We start from the raw sequence: 16,187 nt of genomic DNA, 5'->3' as shown, positions 1-16,187 counted from the left end.
TTTAAACAGCAGCAGTTTAAAAGAAGACTATATGGCCAAGCCTGGTAAAATTTAAAATGTAGGCATGCATATAATGCAGCCTTCTGAAATTCTGAGCAACATGCACTTGGCATTCATGATAGAAGCTACTACTGTAAAATATAATAAAGAGGAAGGTCAAGCTTTTTCAACAGCACTTAGTATTAGTCCAGGTCCAGCTCTACCAACCAATCCTGCTAACAACAACAGGCACAGTCAGGGAGACGTTGGATTCTTCTAGAGAAAATTTGTATATAAAAATCTCAAAACATCCTTGTAACCACCTAGAAGCAGCTTCATTAATCAGGGGGCTTTAGGCAGTAAATACTTTGAAATAAAAGCAATTGCCCCAGCTTTGATCAGAATCACTCCCTTCTGTATTGAAGTGGTCCCAGAAATTAAGCACACATGCATTTAATATGTTACATGCACATGGAATTTCAGAAAAATGCAGTTTTAAATTGAAACAGTAGTAACATTAAAATTGCCTGCTACAGAAAAATTGGCAACTGGCATAAAATGTTCCACAGCTTAATTCAGAAGGGAAAAATGTTCATAGCCGCAATCAAATTGCCACAAATGGCAATCAGGCTCTTGAGTAAAACAGATGAGGAATGGAGTCCAAATAGGGGTAACAAGCTGACTGAAAAGAGAATGCATTTCCTAACCTTAAAGGCAGTTCAAACTTCAGTTTATCAATTATGAAAAAGTACAAGTTTTGTTCCGATGTCTACTGCTTGTTTAGAAAGTTAAGAATAAGGCCATCATCTCTCTGAGGCAAGCGCTCCTAAATAACTAAGGTCTCCTGAGTTCATATTTGCTAGCTTGACTTGTCATCACTCTTTTTCCAGGAAATGCCACGCAGAGTAAAGATACCAGTGGTTTGATAAGATCCAAAATAATTTTCTAACTCAAACTCACCATTTCATGTTTTCTGATACAATATTGACAAAGATTAATTGATATAATCCAGTAGCTCAATTACTTATTTTCTTCATAACAGATTGAGGAAACATGTACCAAATAGTGAAAATTCATGTTTTTCAAGTAGGAATTACTTCAGATGCCCAATTTTAAAATGCTTCAGTGACCAATTTTGTTCTAGGAATTTTCCATTACTTATTATCTTTATAGGGAGAGGAACATCAATGACAGCTTTCAGTTGGGATCACTGTCCTGTCTGAGAAACAGAGAAGTCAATTATCTTCTATACTACTTTCCATTTTATGCCAATTGAGTCTATATTAAAGCATAAAGCTATAAATCAATGCGCACAACTTATAGCACGCATCCATTTTGCCTAGACAATACAAATAATATAGCATAAAATGTCTATCAAGACTTAACAGTAAAATATTTAGAGAAAAGAAGAAGAGGGGGTAATTTACTATAATATTTTTTCATTAAAAACCTATTTTTCTGCTTCTTTTTCACTTTGTGATTTTCCAATATACAGGTACTTCTGATGTATTCTTCCTTTGTGTAACGGTTCATATGGAAATCCATTCTGTTTGCCACTTTTATATAAATCTTTTGTTCACATAAGGTCTTCAGCAACGCAAAGAGGGATTAACCAGATTTTTTGGTCTTTAATTTCACTACAGCAAACCTTACAACAATCATTTATGTACATGGGTGCGCAAGGAATTAGCTTTTTCTATTTAAACATGCGGTACCCAACGTTCCTTGGTGCCACCTTGGTAAAGCTGAAGAGCTTCGTCTGTCTTTCAAAAACTCATCCAGGATATACTGAGAATGAGCCAACAGGCTGTAATTTGAATTCACTTTTCCAAGACAGTGCCATAACAAATACCTTCTAAGTTATTCAAGGTGATTGTAAAGTTGTGGAGAAGTGCACCTCAGGCAAGGTTAGCTCTCATGCACCAAAGATATTCAGACTTTCACAGCTCCTCATGGTACACAAATGCTAGACCTCTTGCCAAAAAAAAAAAAAAAAACACCACTAAACAAACAAAACAAAAATGTACAATCACCTCCCTGGTCCTCCTGGCTACACTATTCCTGATATGTCATATGCAGTACACCAAGCACGCAAACTGTACAGTCCAGTTGAAACTCTCTGGTATTGTAAGTATTTAGCACTTATTTACCGCATCCTTTGAGGAACTGTTTTTTTCCTCATGGGATGAAAAGAAATAGATTTTCAAAGTCATACATCTAAATGCAACTCCTAGTGCATTTCTTTTTAGCCCTTTCTCTCCCCTTAAACTAAAGTAGGAAGTGACATTTTCTTCAGCTTTGAAAGTTCTATTTGTAGAAATATTCTCTCTGAAACTAAAAGCTGACAATTCTAGCAATGTGTTAAGAATGAATGAGAAAAAAATTGACAGTTGCGTACTATATAATAACATAAAATTTCAGAGGCAGCAGTGAAAGGCCATCCTAAGTACTAGAAAGCACTGCAAATTATCCGTTTTGTATTTATGAAGTCTGGCTGGATAAGCTGAACTCAGACACACAAAGGAATACAAGAGTTAGAAGTAGGGGCAGACAACCCAAGAGGTATGTAGAACTGCTACACAGTTGTGCAGGAATAAGGTTAGAAAAGAAAGCTAAGGCCAGCCTGGAGTTAAATCTGGCTATGGATGTGAAGGAAAGGATTCTACAAGTACATAAATGGCAAAAGGGAGACTTGGAAAAACATGGGCTTGCTGCTGAATGGGACAAGGGAAACGGTGACAAATTATATGGAAGAGGCCAGAGTATTCAACGCCGCCTTTGCCTCCATCTTTCCAACCTTCAGGAATCCCATGCTCTTAAGTCCAGAGGGAAAGTCTGGAGCAAGGAAGACTTGCTCTCGGTGAAGGAGGCCCAGATTAAGTAACACTTAAATAGTAATGGATATATGTAAGTCCATGGGGCCTGACAAATAGCACCCATGAGCGCTGAGGGATCTAGATGATGTCACTGTAAGGTGACTCTCAATTATTTTTGAAGAGTCATGGAAACTGGGAGAGGATCTTGAAGACCAGAGAAGAGCAAATGTCAATACCATCTTCAAAAAGGACTAGAAGAAAGATTCAGGAAGCTACAGGCTGATCAGCCTCACCTCAGACCAAACTGATAGCCCTATATAGTGAGTATACAAGCAAATGAAAGGATAGCAGTATTTACCTCAGCTTTAGTAAAAACTTCAGTGGTGTCTGCCATAACATCACCACAGACAAGCATACAAAATACAGAGTAGACAAGTAGACAGTAGACTGAAAAGGGTCTAAAAAGTCAGAGTCCAATAATCTTCACTAATGACCTGGATAATGGGACAGGGCACATCCCCAGCTAGTCAGCGGATGGTACTGAACTGGGAGCAGTAGCTGATACATTCAGAGGGATCTCAACAGGTTAGAGAAATCAACAGAGAGGAATCTCATGAAGCTCAACAAGGGGAAACGCAAGTCCTGCAACTGGGGAGGAGTACCAGCACACACTGGTTAGGGGGCAACAAGCTGGAAAGCAGCTTTGCTGAGAAGGTCCTTGATGTTCTAGCATTCAACATTAGTGATCCAACACTGCACCCTTGCAGAAAAGGAAAACAGCCTCCAGGGCTGCATTAAGAGAAGCACTGCAAGCAAGTCATGGGAGGTGATCCTTCTCTACTCAAGTGTGGCCTTGTCAGTGCCGAAGTGCTGTGTTCAGTGTTGGGCTCCTCAGTACAAGTAAAGTAAACAACTACTGCTAGATCTTAACTACACGTTCAAACATCTGATGGGAAGGGATGAAGAAAAACGAGCCAGACTCTTTTCAGTGGTGTCCAGTGACAGGACAAGAGGCAATGGGCACAAATGTGGTGTGTTTCCCCCTCCCCGCAAGACACACATGAAATTCGATTTTTCATATATATTTTTTTTCCTAACTGTGAAGGTGGTCAAACAGTGGAACAGGTTGCCCAGAGAGGCTGTGGAGTCTCTCTCCTTTGAGATATTCAAAATCTGACTAGATATGGTCCAAGGCAACCTGTTCTCAGCAATCCTGCTTGAGCAAGGGGATTAGACTAGATGGTCTCAGCCCAGACGATTCTGTGATGAGATAGGAGATTTTGTTTGAATAGGATTTGTTTCATTTTTAAGGTTAAAGTGATGATATTTTTGGTAAAGAATTTAAAGCTTAGCCATGTGTATTATGAGAATCGAGCCTTCCAAATGCAATGCACCTCATAAAGGTGATTTCACAGTGTTACCTGGGGTAGAGAAAGTACCAAACAAAACCATTTTAAATGGTTCTTCTCTTATACTCCTTGCAGCCCCCCCAGTTTTAAACAAACCCACCTAACCAGCAGTTGCTCCTAAGTTACTCAAAACCTCAGCAGCCGTTCAGTTTACTTTCTTCTTTTTTCTCCATATCTAATTAAGATGTCTTTACTGTCCCTTTTTGTACCCATAAAACTTCTCTCAGGTCTTCCTGATTTCTCCAAAGGTATCATGAACATTTAGCCATGAAAGCTTCCCAAGAGCTGCCTGGAAAATGTAAATAGTGTAACAAAGATGTACAATGTTGTTTTTTTTTGGTTCTAAAGAGCATACAAAATAATGTAATGTACTTAAAAGTCTGTGCATTTCCACCATTCAAGGTTTTATTCTCAAATATCAGTAAAAGGTCCTTTTCATGTACCCAGGAATTAATAAATTCCGTACTTTAACCCCTACCATGCAGAATGCTCTTAGAGAATATCTGTGTTGTTTTTTGTTTTGTTACATTACCAAGGCAGATGTTTCCATTCTGCAAGAGAGACGCTAGTAATGAACTTAAAATTATTTCCCAGTGACTAGGCCACTCCAGGCACCAAAAGAAAGAAATAGGCATTCTACTTTTTACACACACACATTCACAGCAGTGCCACAGAAACCTTCATGGCACTCTGACCCAGACAAGAAGGAAATATGAAAAAATAAGACTCAAGACAGCAATGCACAGAACATGCAATTTCAATGTGGATCTGCAAGACTCCTTTCTTTTAAGGCATCATTAAAACTACCACAAAACTTGTTGGAAGGGGTCAGGCAGCCCTACTTTTTTCTGTTACCTTTCTATTAATTTTTTAAAGCCCTATATGCTCCAGAACTACTGCAAGATTCTCCTCCACTACTTTAGATTCCTGAAAAAGTTTGTAAGCACCCTACACTCCCCTTTACCTCTGGAAATGACCTATCTTGGTCATGTTTACCTAGTTTAACAGTTTTTGCTTTAATTAGGATTGCACAGGAAGACCATTCAGACAGTGAAACATACTATCACTTTGCTGTTTCTAACCAATTCTCATTTTACTCAAAAGTTGTTACAGGTAAGACTGAACTCCAGGAGATCTTAAGCTGCTTAATATCCTGTTTTTGTATATTGTTTCCTGAAGTTCAGTCTGACTGAAGTAACGATGTTTGTATGTGTTTGAAGCATCCCACAATAATATTTATATTTTGAGACTCCATATGTGGTCACAAAACAGCATGTGGCAAAAAGATTCAGATACTTTAAACTCATAGGGATCGTTATTCATTAACAAAGAGAGACAGTATGTACCCAAAGGTCATGAAATAATAGAAATATTAATATATACTTGAAATTTTTTTAATATCACAGAATCACAGAATCGTCTAGGTTGGAAGAGACCTCCAAGATCATCTAGTCCAACCTCAGCCCTAACACTAACAAGTCCTACACTAAACCATATCACTAAGGGCTACATCTAAATGTCTTTTAAAGACCTCCAGGGATGGTGACTCAACCACCTCCCTGGGCAGTCCATTCCAATGCCTAACAACCCTTTCAGTAAAGAAGTTCCTCCTAACATCCAACCTAAACCTCCCCTGGCGCAACTTCAGCCCATTCCCCCTCGTCCTGTCACCAGGCATGTGGGAGAATAGACCAACCCCCACCTCGCTACAGCCTCCTTTAAGGTACCTATAGAGAGCGATGAGGTCTCCCCTGAGCCTCCTCTTCTCCAGGCTAAACAACCCCAGCTCCCTCAGCCGCTCCTCGTAAGACTTGTCCTCCAGACCCCTCACCAGCTTCACTGCCCTTCTCTGGACTCTCTCAAGCACCTCCATGTCCTTCTTTTAGTGAGGGGCCCAAAACTGAACGCAGTACTCGAGGTGCGGCCTCACCAGAGCCGAGTACAGGGGGACAATCACCTCCTTAGACCTGCTGGCCACACTGCTTCTGATGCAGGCCAGGATGCTGTTGGCCTTCTTGGCCACCTGATCACACTGCTGGCTCATATTCAGCTGCCTATCAGCCAGTACTCCCAGGTCCTTCTCGGCCAGGCAGCTTTCCAGCCACTCATCTCCCAGCCTGTAGCTCTGCTTGGGGTTGTTACGCCCCAGATGCAGGACCCGGCACTTGGCCTTGTTGAACTTCATGCAGTTGACCTCAGCCCATCGGTCCAGCCTATCCAGATCCTCTTGCACAGCCTTCCTTCCCTCGAGCAGATCGACACACGCACCTAACTTGGTGTCATCTGCAAACTTACTGAGGGTGCACTCGATCCCCTCATCCAGGTCATCGATAAAGATATTAAAGAGGACCGGCCCCAGCACTGAGCCCTGGGGGACTCCACTAGTAACCGGCCTCCAACTGGGTTTGGCTCCATTCACCACAACTCTTTGGGCCCGGCCATCCAGCCAGTTTTTAACCCAACAAAGCGTACGCCAGTCCAAGCCACGAGCAGCCAGTTTCTTGAGGAGAATGTTGTGGGAAACGGTGTCAAAAGCCTTACTGAAGTCAAGGTAGATCACATCCACAGCCTTCCCCTCATCCACCAAGCGCGTCACTTGGTCATAGAAGGAAATCAGGTTCGTCAAGCAGGACCTACCTTTCATAAACCCATGCTGACTGGGCCTGATTGCCTGGCTGCCCTGCAAGTGCCACGTGATGACATTCAAGATAATCTGCTCCATGAGCTTCCCTGGCACTGAGGTCAAAGTAACAGGCCTATAGTTCCCTGGATCTACCCTCCGACCCTTCTTGTAGATGGGCGTCACATTTGCTAGCCACCAGTCGACTGGGACCTCCCCTGATAGCCAGGACTTCCGATAAATAATGGAAAGCGGCTTGGCCAGCTCCTCCACCAGTTCGCTCAGTACCCTCGGGTGGATCCCATCCCGCCCCAACGACTTGCGTACATCCAAGTGTTGTAGCAGGTCGCCAACCATTTCCTCATGGATAGCGAGGGCCACATCCTGCTCCCCATCCCCTTCCACCAGCTCAGGGTACTGGGTATCCAGAGAACAACCGGTCTTGCCGCTAAAGACTGAGGCAAAGAAGGCATTGAGCACCTCAGCCTTTTCCTCATCTTTTGTCACTAAGTTTCCCCCCGCATCCAGTAAAGGATGGAGATTCTTCTTAGTCCTCCTTTTTGTGTTGATGTATTTGTAAAAACATTTTTGTTATCTTTAACGGCAGTAGCCAGATTGAGCTCCAGATGAGCTTTGGCCTTTCTAATTTTGTCCCTGCACAGCCTCGCAACATCCTTATAGTCCTCCTGAGTAGCCTGCCCTCTTTTCCAAAGATTATAAACCCTCCTTTTTCTCCTGAGCTCAAGCCACAACTCTCTGTTCAGCCAGGCCGGTCTAGTTCCGCGTCGGCTCGTCTTTGGGCACATGGGGACAGACCACTCCTGAGCCATTAAGATTTCCTTCTTAAGGAGTGCCCAGCCTTCCTGGACTCCTTTGCCCTTCAGAACCTCCTCCCAAGGGACTCTGCCAACCAGTGTCCTGAACAGCTCAAAGTCAGCCCTCCGGAAGTCCAAGACAGCGGTTTTACTGGTCCCCTTCCTGACTTCGCCAAGAATAGAGAACTCTACCATTTCGCGGTCACTCTGCCCAAGACAGCTCTCGACCACCACATCTCCCACCAGTCCGTCACTGTTTGTGAACAGAAGGTCTAGTGGGGCACCTCCCCTGGTAGGCTCTCTAACCAGCTGTGTCAGGAAGCTATCTTCCACGCTCTCCAGAAACCTCCTAGACTGCTTTCTCTGGGCTGTGTTGTGCTTCCAGGATATGTCTGGGAAGTTGAAGTCCCCCACGAGAACAAGCGCTGACGATTTCGCGGCTTCTGCCAACTGCCTGTAGAACTCCTCATCAGTCTCCTCATCCTGGTTCGGTGGTCTATAACAGACCCCCACCAGGATGCTTGCCTTGTTGGCCTTCCCTCTGATCCTAACCCATAGGGACTCAACCTTATAATTCCCAATAATATGCACAATTAAAATTCAACATGATGGGTCACCATTTTCACACTTGTAAATGTTGATCATTTCCTTCTACTACAATTTATGTAACATAGTAAAAGCACACAAGTTTTTTAAGTTATGTTCTGTCCTAAACACTGGGATAATTCCAGAGTATGCTTTACACAAAGTTGTTTTGCTTTAGCGCTTTATGCCTCGTCATATTTCCCTTAGTTTTATAGTTAACAACACTAGTCACTGTGCAAGCTCAGAAATACACATTTAGATAGCAAGGTATAAAAAAATAAATCTATAAACAACTAAATACTCTTTGTTAAAAGTATCTGCATACCAGTTGATTTTTGCCACTTACCTGAGTGTCTTTCCACCTGGTAATAAAGCTGTTCTCTATATCCATTTGTTTGACCTGGTCTTCATTTATCTGTTTAAATTAGATCATTTTTGTTCAGTTAATAATTATAAGCTAGTATAAAAATTATAACACTAACTAGCAAACACTATTTCAATGTAATAAACTGATAAATACAAACACAAGAGGAATAACAATTACTAACAATACAAATAATCATGCTCATATAGAAGCAGCTGTGCCAAATAATCAGAAAGATGGGATCATTACAACAAACTTTACCAAATACACATTAGAAGAGAGAGGATTTCATTAAAAACTGCCACACAGAATGTTACAGTGACACAGTACACTCTAAACCAAAATGGCTATGACAAATTGCTTCTAGTAGTATCTTTTCAATCCAATTGGATTCAATATTCTTTTGGTTCCTTCAAGGCCCAAGGAACCCAACACTGTTCTCTCTAAAACCCTCACTGTAATCACAGCTCAGAGACTCAGTTCTTCCATGCTTCAGTTCTGACCATGGCTACAAAAATTGAACCAAAGTATTACTTTTAATAGTTATCATCTCAAAATTTTCTTAAGATTGTCAGCAGTGTCAGCAAGAAAAGTGTGCACCATTCTGGAAAATGATATCTCACAGCAATCCTATAAATATAGTCATTCCTGCACAGACTAAGCTATCTAGAAAATGAAATTTAAAGCAGGCAATTAACCATGTCCACTGAATTAGAGTTCAACATCCCTGCAACTCCTCATACAGTATAACCAATACCAGACCATCTCTAACTTTAAGGAGATTTCTATATTTTAGCATGTCTAATAGCAGAGCAGTCAGGCTACTTTCAATAAAGATACCTACATCAAAAAGTTGCACATAGTTTTTAATTAGATCTTCAATTACATTGACTTCTTCACTAGTCTGGCCTTTAGTTTGAAATAAGCATGAAGAAAACACCATGGCTAGATTGTGAGGGTTCATATGATTGATTTCAGAACATTTCTGCACCCTGTTGAAGGAAAAATAAATATATTTAGAAGGTTCCATTGTTCCTTTGGTTGTCTAAGGATTCTGTACAGAACATGGAGCGCATTTCAAAAAGAATTATCTACAATAAATGAAATTAAATAGCTTTTATATATATATATTTACCTCTTTATATTCTTTCATCTTATTACAGAAAGTACGTTTTTATTTCTATCTGCACCTTAAGTGAGATTAAAATTATCTGCTGCACTATGATATGTAAGTATATCCTACAAATCAATCATCTCAGATCAAACAAACCATGGAAACAAACGAGATCATTTTTTACTTTCCATACTTAAAGTTCTCATACTAGTTCTATGATTTACATAGCAAGTCCTCTTTTGGAAGCAAATACAGAATTTTGGCTGTTATACAGATGAATACAAACTACTTTCAGAACATATTTAACAGAATATTAACATCTGAACTGAATATGTTTAGAAACATCATTAATCACAATACTTAATATAATCTTTATCCCAATAGTAGTACCAATCAGTTTAGTAACTGTATAAATAGTTTTAAAGGATGTCCCCTATGTAACGGCTCTACTTTTGACCACAGTAAATAGAAGCTTCTTCATATTATGCACCCACTACACTTTACCAGAAAAATAATTGATTTGTAATGACCATTCCTACTTAACAATGCAAAACTCTGCATTTAACTCTACAAAATCATCCAACTCACACTATTTTTATATATTTGCTACTGCTTATTTGATCTAGGAGTAGGAGAAGACCTTTGTTGTTTAAACAACTCTGTATTTTGGATATTCTCCACAAATACCTCAAGTTGCAAAATGAAGCAGTGATGAAATATTTGAAGGAGAGCTAAATCTCAAAATTACCATTTGCGATGTAGATTGTGGAGAAGGACGTTTCCCCTGAAAAAAAATCTTTTAATCTCAACAGCCATTTGCAACAATCCTCTGGAAGGCTAGCAGATGGGATTAAATGAATTCACCTAAAGAAGATTCATCAAAAATTATGCTGCTCAGACACAAATACAGGCAGCTTTCTACCACTGTAAGGCATTCCCATCCCACTATAGTTACCAATTACTAAAAACACAACTGAAGAAAAAACACATTATAAATTAAAGGCTGTTAAATATAATTCATCATCACAACAACTTAAGCTCTTGACACTTACTAGTTGATGAAACAATCCAAATTTCATTCTTGGTAGAGTTATACTGAGAACACGTTAGAGAAATTTCTCTGCTACATTCTTTCATTTGAATTTACCTGTAAAGATGTTCAATTAACGCAGCCAAAGTTGCCTTATTGACTGGTGGAAGCGTCCGAATGAAAGCTCCATACTTCCTCACACGTTCCTTTTCATTCTGCATATCTGCCAAAAAATAATAATCCCTGAGCATTAATAACAACGTACACCAAAAACCACCAACAGTTCTCATTAACTGTATCTGCACCATCTACTCATTTAAACAATTTAAAATTAGTTTATCAATCAACCTTTTCTTCATGAAGACTATACTGACAACCTACTATTAACAAAGTCTATTATTATACACTAGATCAAGGAAATAGTATCAGCAATAAGACAGTTCTATATTTAAGCATGAGTTCCTGCAGTTTAAGGCTAAATTCCAGGAAAGTAATTGCTTTTCCCTCTCAAAGGATGTTTAACTTTGCAGTTTGTGTGTGTATATGTGTGTACATCTATGCATGCACACATACATACATACTTTAAGAGTGCCCAGAGGTAAGAAACAAAAATGCCTTTTCATCTTTTTTATTTTTATTGAAGAAATGTCTCAAATTCCGAAGTAGTTTACAGATCTAAATATGTAAGACTGGTAAGAGGATAGCAAAGGAGAGGGAGCAGTAACAATGTTGTACAAAGCTACATAGGTGAAACAGTAGTAGACACAAGGATAAAAATTCCAGTCTTGCGAATTAGCATTTGAGACAAAGACACAGCTCTCTACTTTTAAGTTAAGTCTGCCGCTCTGTGTTGCGTTAAGCACAGAGGCTACAGAGAATAATCCTAACTGGGGCAATTGCAAAAGTTTATGTAATGCTTTTTAATTTATTTTTAACATTTTCTTCTCTGTCCCTTATTTCTCTCAGGTTTCTGAAAAGAAAAACTGAGAAACTCCTTATCTGTTCCGGTTGATTGCTAGCACTCTCCAAAAACAACCAAATGAACCATGTTTTGATTTATTGGGTAACAGGAGTCTACTTCAGCCAAACTGTAAATATTTTTCTCTGCTACAAACGTTTTGCAGATTGTCAAACAATACAGACAAATAATTAGTAAAACCCCCAGATTTTATAATGAATATTTACAACCAACCTCTCTTGTATTGAGTGTTATTGCAAATATTACCTAATGCAGAAATCCAGAATGGATAAAGTTCTTTAGTGAGAAGAGCATCATCTATTTGAGAAAGAAAACTTTTCAATACATCAGTCACATCTTCAAGCTGATGTTTCCCAGCTCTTAGTTTAACACTCCTTGCATCTTTTTTGAAACTTTCCAGAAGTTCAGTCACGTTAGAAGAATTGCCATTCTTGAGGTATATCTGCTTGCTCCCTAAACCTAGGTTACAGAAATACAGGACAGAAAAATAAAGAAGTATCTGTAAAATTGAATATTCTGTTAGAAATTCCAAACCTTATTACCTGGCTGTCAAACAGATCACATCTCCTACTAGTATCTTTCTGACCCTTTCCACATGCATGCTTTGTTAGAGAAAACACTGCCAAGTCTGCTTATAACCAACCAGACATCTTTGTAAATATACACATCATAAAATTAAGCAAGCTTGGGATCACAGTTTAAGGAATGCTTTACAGGCTGTTCATATCCCCAGGTCTCTTACTGACTTCCTAAATCAATGGTTTGAAAAGGCACAATAAAGGAGAGAAGTTTTGATGGCTGGTATTGCATCTACACAAGCAACATGAATCCTTTCATTATCAGTACTCCCACTATTTTATTCCCCTACTGATCAGCTCAGCTTTGGATTCAGTATTGTATTCATCCAACCTGACACACTTCTCTATTAAAAGGCTAGAAGAAGAAGGCTATAAGAAAGAAAAAGGCTATAAGAAGAAACTATTCCTGTTTTCCGATTTTCCTCAGGTTAAGGAAGATACCGGGCAAACAGTATTCTTGTATTTAATGACTGAAAACACCAAAGCCAACTTTAAAAAATAATTAAATAAAAATATAGTCTAAAACAGTCAAGTTTACCTTCAGTTATTGCATATGGCATGTGGAAACTTGACATAGATGTGTATTCCCATTCTTTTACTCTGTTTCTCTTTTTCCTGCCTTCCCCACACTTGAAAAAAGAGAATCATTTCATAGAAAATTCTGTTTTCCCTATGTATTTGTCAAATGCAGCATTCTGTTGAAACCTATGAAATCAAGTCTTACGTTCTTGCAATTCACCCTTCCTGTGATGTCCACAAGCACTATCGTTTGATACGACCCTTGTGTTCATATTGTCAGAAACAGCTGTGGAACCTGATAGTGTCAGTCACCTGCAGGCCACAACTGAAGACAGAGCTTTGATTCTGACAAAAACACGTACATCTACAAATAATGCATACATACAACCCCTTCAACTTTCAAATGAAAACTGTAACACTCATTAACCCTGATCCTGGGAAAGGAGGAGGGGGCGAAGGGAAGGAATCTATAGATGAAGATCTACCTTGTTTAAAAAAAAAAAATAATCTGGAAATTGAATTTTAATCTAGAGCATACACTAGCAATGTTTCTGATTGGGGAGCACCATTACCCTGCTTTAACAACATTTCTGTGCATGAAACAGCATAAATTATAGTTAGAATAACTCCTATTGCTAATAGTTAAAAAATAATGTAGCAAACGCTTTTTCATGTTTTTTGACAATAGCTGCAACCCAAACAACTATTTACCGTAATGCAATGTTGCCACAGTAAAAAGTTATTTAGTTAGATTTCAACCAATGAAACATAAATTAGGCCTGCTCATACTGACAGGGGTTACAGACATTTATCCTGAAGACAGGTTTGTACAGGGTTGGTATGTATTTAGTATTTCACAAGATAATTTATTAAATTGCAGCAGTAAAAACAACACTGACACTATCTACATATGATCTAATGCTATGGAAAGTTATGCTGGCAATATTTACTTAAGCAAAAACAACTCCTTAGGCTCCTATCCTGAAAAAACAGCGGCCTTAATACTGAACATGATTTCACAGTTACTATCAGTTTTCAGGATTTTATGATCAGGCCTTTTCTGTTCCTGCTTTGCAAAGCTTATTTTTAGGGCTGAGGTGCTCTGCACTGAGGCATGGGAGCCAAAAGCTGAGCTATATCAGATAATGTCATCAATTTTAAGACTACAAACGTGTCCGCGAGTGAGATTTCTCAAGTTGTACTTCCACACACTGCCTATTCTCAGATGCATGGCACTGTACTTCACCATCACATCAAGGAACGGTGGGCTAACAGGGGATATGTTTTTACTTTGGGTAATATATGAACTTATTCAAAAAGATCTGAAGGTGCTGTGGTATAGGTATTATACAAATGATATTAGGTTGAATAAAAACTACTATACTTACCATACTGTGTAACAAATGCTATACAGCTGTTCACTATAATAGGAACATCATTTTTGCTGAGCTGCTGATCTTGTAACGCATTACCATCTGTACCTGCTGCTTTTTCAATTGCAGTATACCAGACCATGAAATCCAGCTTCGTATGGCCATGAATGTACAGTGTTCTGAAAAGTTTAAAAATATTTTGAATGCAGGAAAGAAAGAAAAATCTGATGTTATTCTACAACAGCACAGAAGTTGTCCAGAGAAATACTCGGAATAAGACATCAAGGCACCTTCCACCACATAGAATTGTGATGGTTGCTTATTGTTACAGCACCTTTTTCCCCAACTCCATTTGTACTAGCAGTGTCACAATAAATCATCGAGGATCCACACGGAGACCTGTCACAGACCTTTGAAAGGACCTGAACAACATTTTAATTACTCTTCAGTCTTCCTCCTGCAACCTGCATTCATATGTCCAAGTCACAGTTAAGAAGGAAACAAAAGATTTACAGACAACTTTCAAAACTAGGAAAGACTTTTTCTGTTTCCCACCCCCCTTCTCTATAGGGTAGCTAAGACATACTGAATTTTCTTCCTTCACCTGTATCGAAAGGATCATCCTTGGGAAAATCACAGATTTAAAGAACTCGGGAAAACATATGAGAAAACTAAGTTGAGGTAGAATAAATTAATACAACCCCTTAATTACTTGTTATCTCAAAGCATGGTCCCGTTCTGATTATTTAAACCTGCTACAATAACCTCCTGTTTAACCTTGTCAGAATAGCTTCTAGGTAACAGCTACAAAACTGAACGGTTTAAGAGTGCATGCTCGCCCATATGCATGCATATAATCAACAACTGTTTTAAGTGTTAAAATAGCTAGCAATCTTACCAGTGGACCAGTAAAGAAATGTGTGGGAAACATTTTCCTCACCGACAATTTATTTTCTAATTAGGAAAAGTTAGGATGTTCTCCTGAATTTCAATGAAAATACTTTCCTCAAAATGTAAACAAATATTCTTTTTAATTATCTGGGGAAAAATAACTATATATTGGTGAAAGAATTGCTTTTTTTTCCTCCTGTTTTTGATTTGTATCTTTATTTTGCTTTTTCAACAATTTCCATTTTAGCATTCTTATCTTAACAGAAAATGAGGATGCAGTCAGTGCACAAACACAGACCCAAGATCTGAAGTGTCTCAGGATACATCATTCAGCAGCACAGTAAGGCACACAAACACTTCAGCTTCCTGAAGCCCCTTTTTAAAAAGTTTCTACTTCATAACTTTGAAAGTCATACTAATTACATATGCCTAGCTAGCAAAAACTTTCAGCCTCTGTTTTCCATTAAGAAAAATCCGTACTCTGCGTAAAGCTCTCAAATTTGTACAACAAAATGAGTATGCCTAACCTCCAAACATTTTCTCAAGACCTGTCAGAATGGATACGAGAGTGGTTCTCAAGCAATGGCTTCCAGAAAACATCATCCTGACATACTGTGGTATTGCCATAGTCATACAAGAGAAGAAATTTGAGTGGAAACAGTCTGTCAATGAATGTATTCCTTCAGTTCAATTACTCGCAGATCAGCAAAGGTTAAGACTGAATTAGAAGAGACTTATGTTGCTTCCCAACACAAGGCATGCACACATTATGCTTATTACTGTCTTTTTCCCCTGCAGACAGTTGTATTCACATTACAGCGCTATGCAAAAGAAGAAATGGAAGCCTGAGTAATTTTTATTTTTTTTAATCTAGAGAGTTATGATATGTACAGGAAGTAGTGAAAATATTATCATTTCTAAAGAAAAGAGGCGATTCAAGCCGTATATCAATGAATGAGTAGTGTGGTGAACTTCAAAGCTATTCTTAGCATATCTAGCTTTTTTTCACTGCAATAGGAAAGTCTCAATCACGTGCTTGTCAATCAACTGTCATGATATACAAATTACCTAAACAATGTCAAAAAGAACATCCTGTATTCTATAGATCTTCCCAT

General features: G+C 38.9%; 1 protein-coding gene across 5 annotated transcripts in view; it reads right to left on the bottom strand.

The window, feature by feature from the left end:
- The window catches only part of ARAP2 (ArfGAP with RhoGAP domain, ankyrin repeat and PH domain 2), a 129,539-nt gene that overhangs the window by 34,704 nt on the left and 78,648 nt on the right, over positions 1-16,187 (bottom strand). For all 5 annotated transcript variants that reach the window (XR_014583518.1, XM_083834044.1, XM_083834043.1 and 2 more), the window contains 5 exons: positions 14,197-14,360; positions 11,958-12,170; positions 10,850-10,955; positions 9,433-9,580; positions 8,571-8,639 (listed from right to left, as the gene is read on the bottom strand). Coding sequence is in view for 4 of the 5 variants with exons in the window: in XM_083834044.1 (XP_083690170.1) it covers positions 8,571-8,639; positions 9,433-9,580; positions 10,850-10,955; positions 11,958-12,170; positions 14,197-14,360 (700 nt within the window). In the remaining variant the exon portion in view is untranslated. The remainder of the gene's footprint in view (positions 1-8,570; positions 8,640-9,432; positions 9,581-10,849; positions 10,956-11,957; positions 12,171-14,196; positions 14,361-16,187) is intronic.

The sequence above is a fragment of the Anser anser genome (genome assembly GCF_964211835.1).
Source record: "Anser anser genome assembly, chromosome: 4".
Taxonomy (NCBI): Eukaryota; Metazoa; Chordata; class Aves; order Anseriformes; family Anatidae; genus Anser; species Anser anser.
Note: the sequence above shows the minus strand (reverse complement) of the source record. Positions and strands in the feature narration are given on the sequence as shown.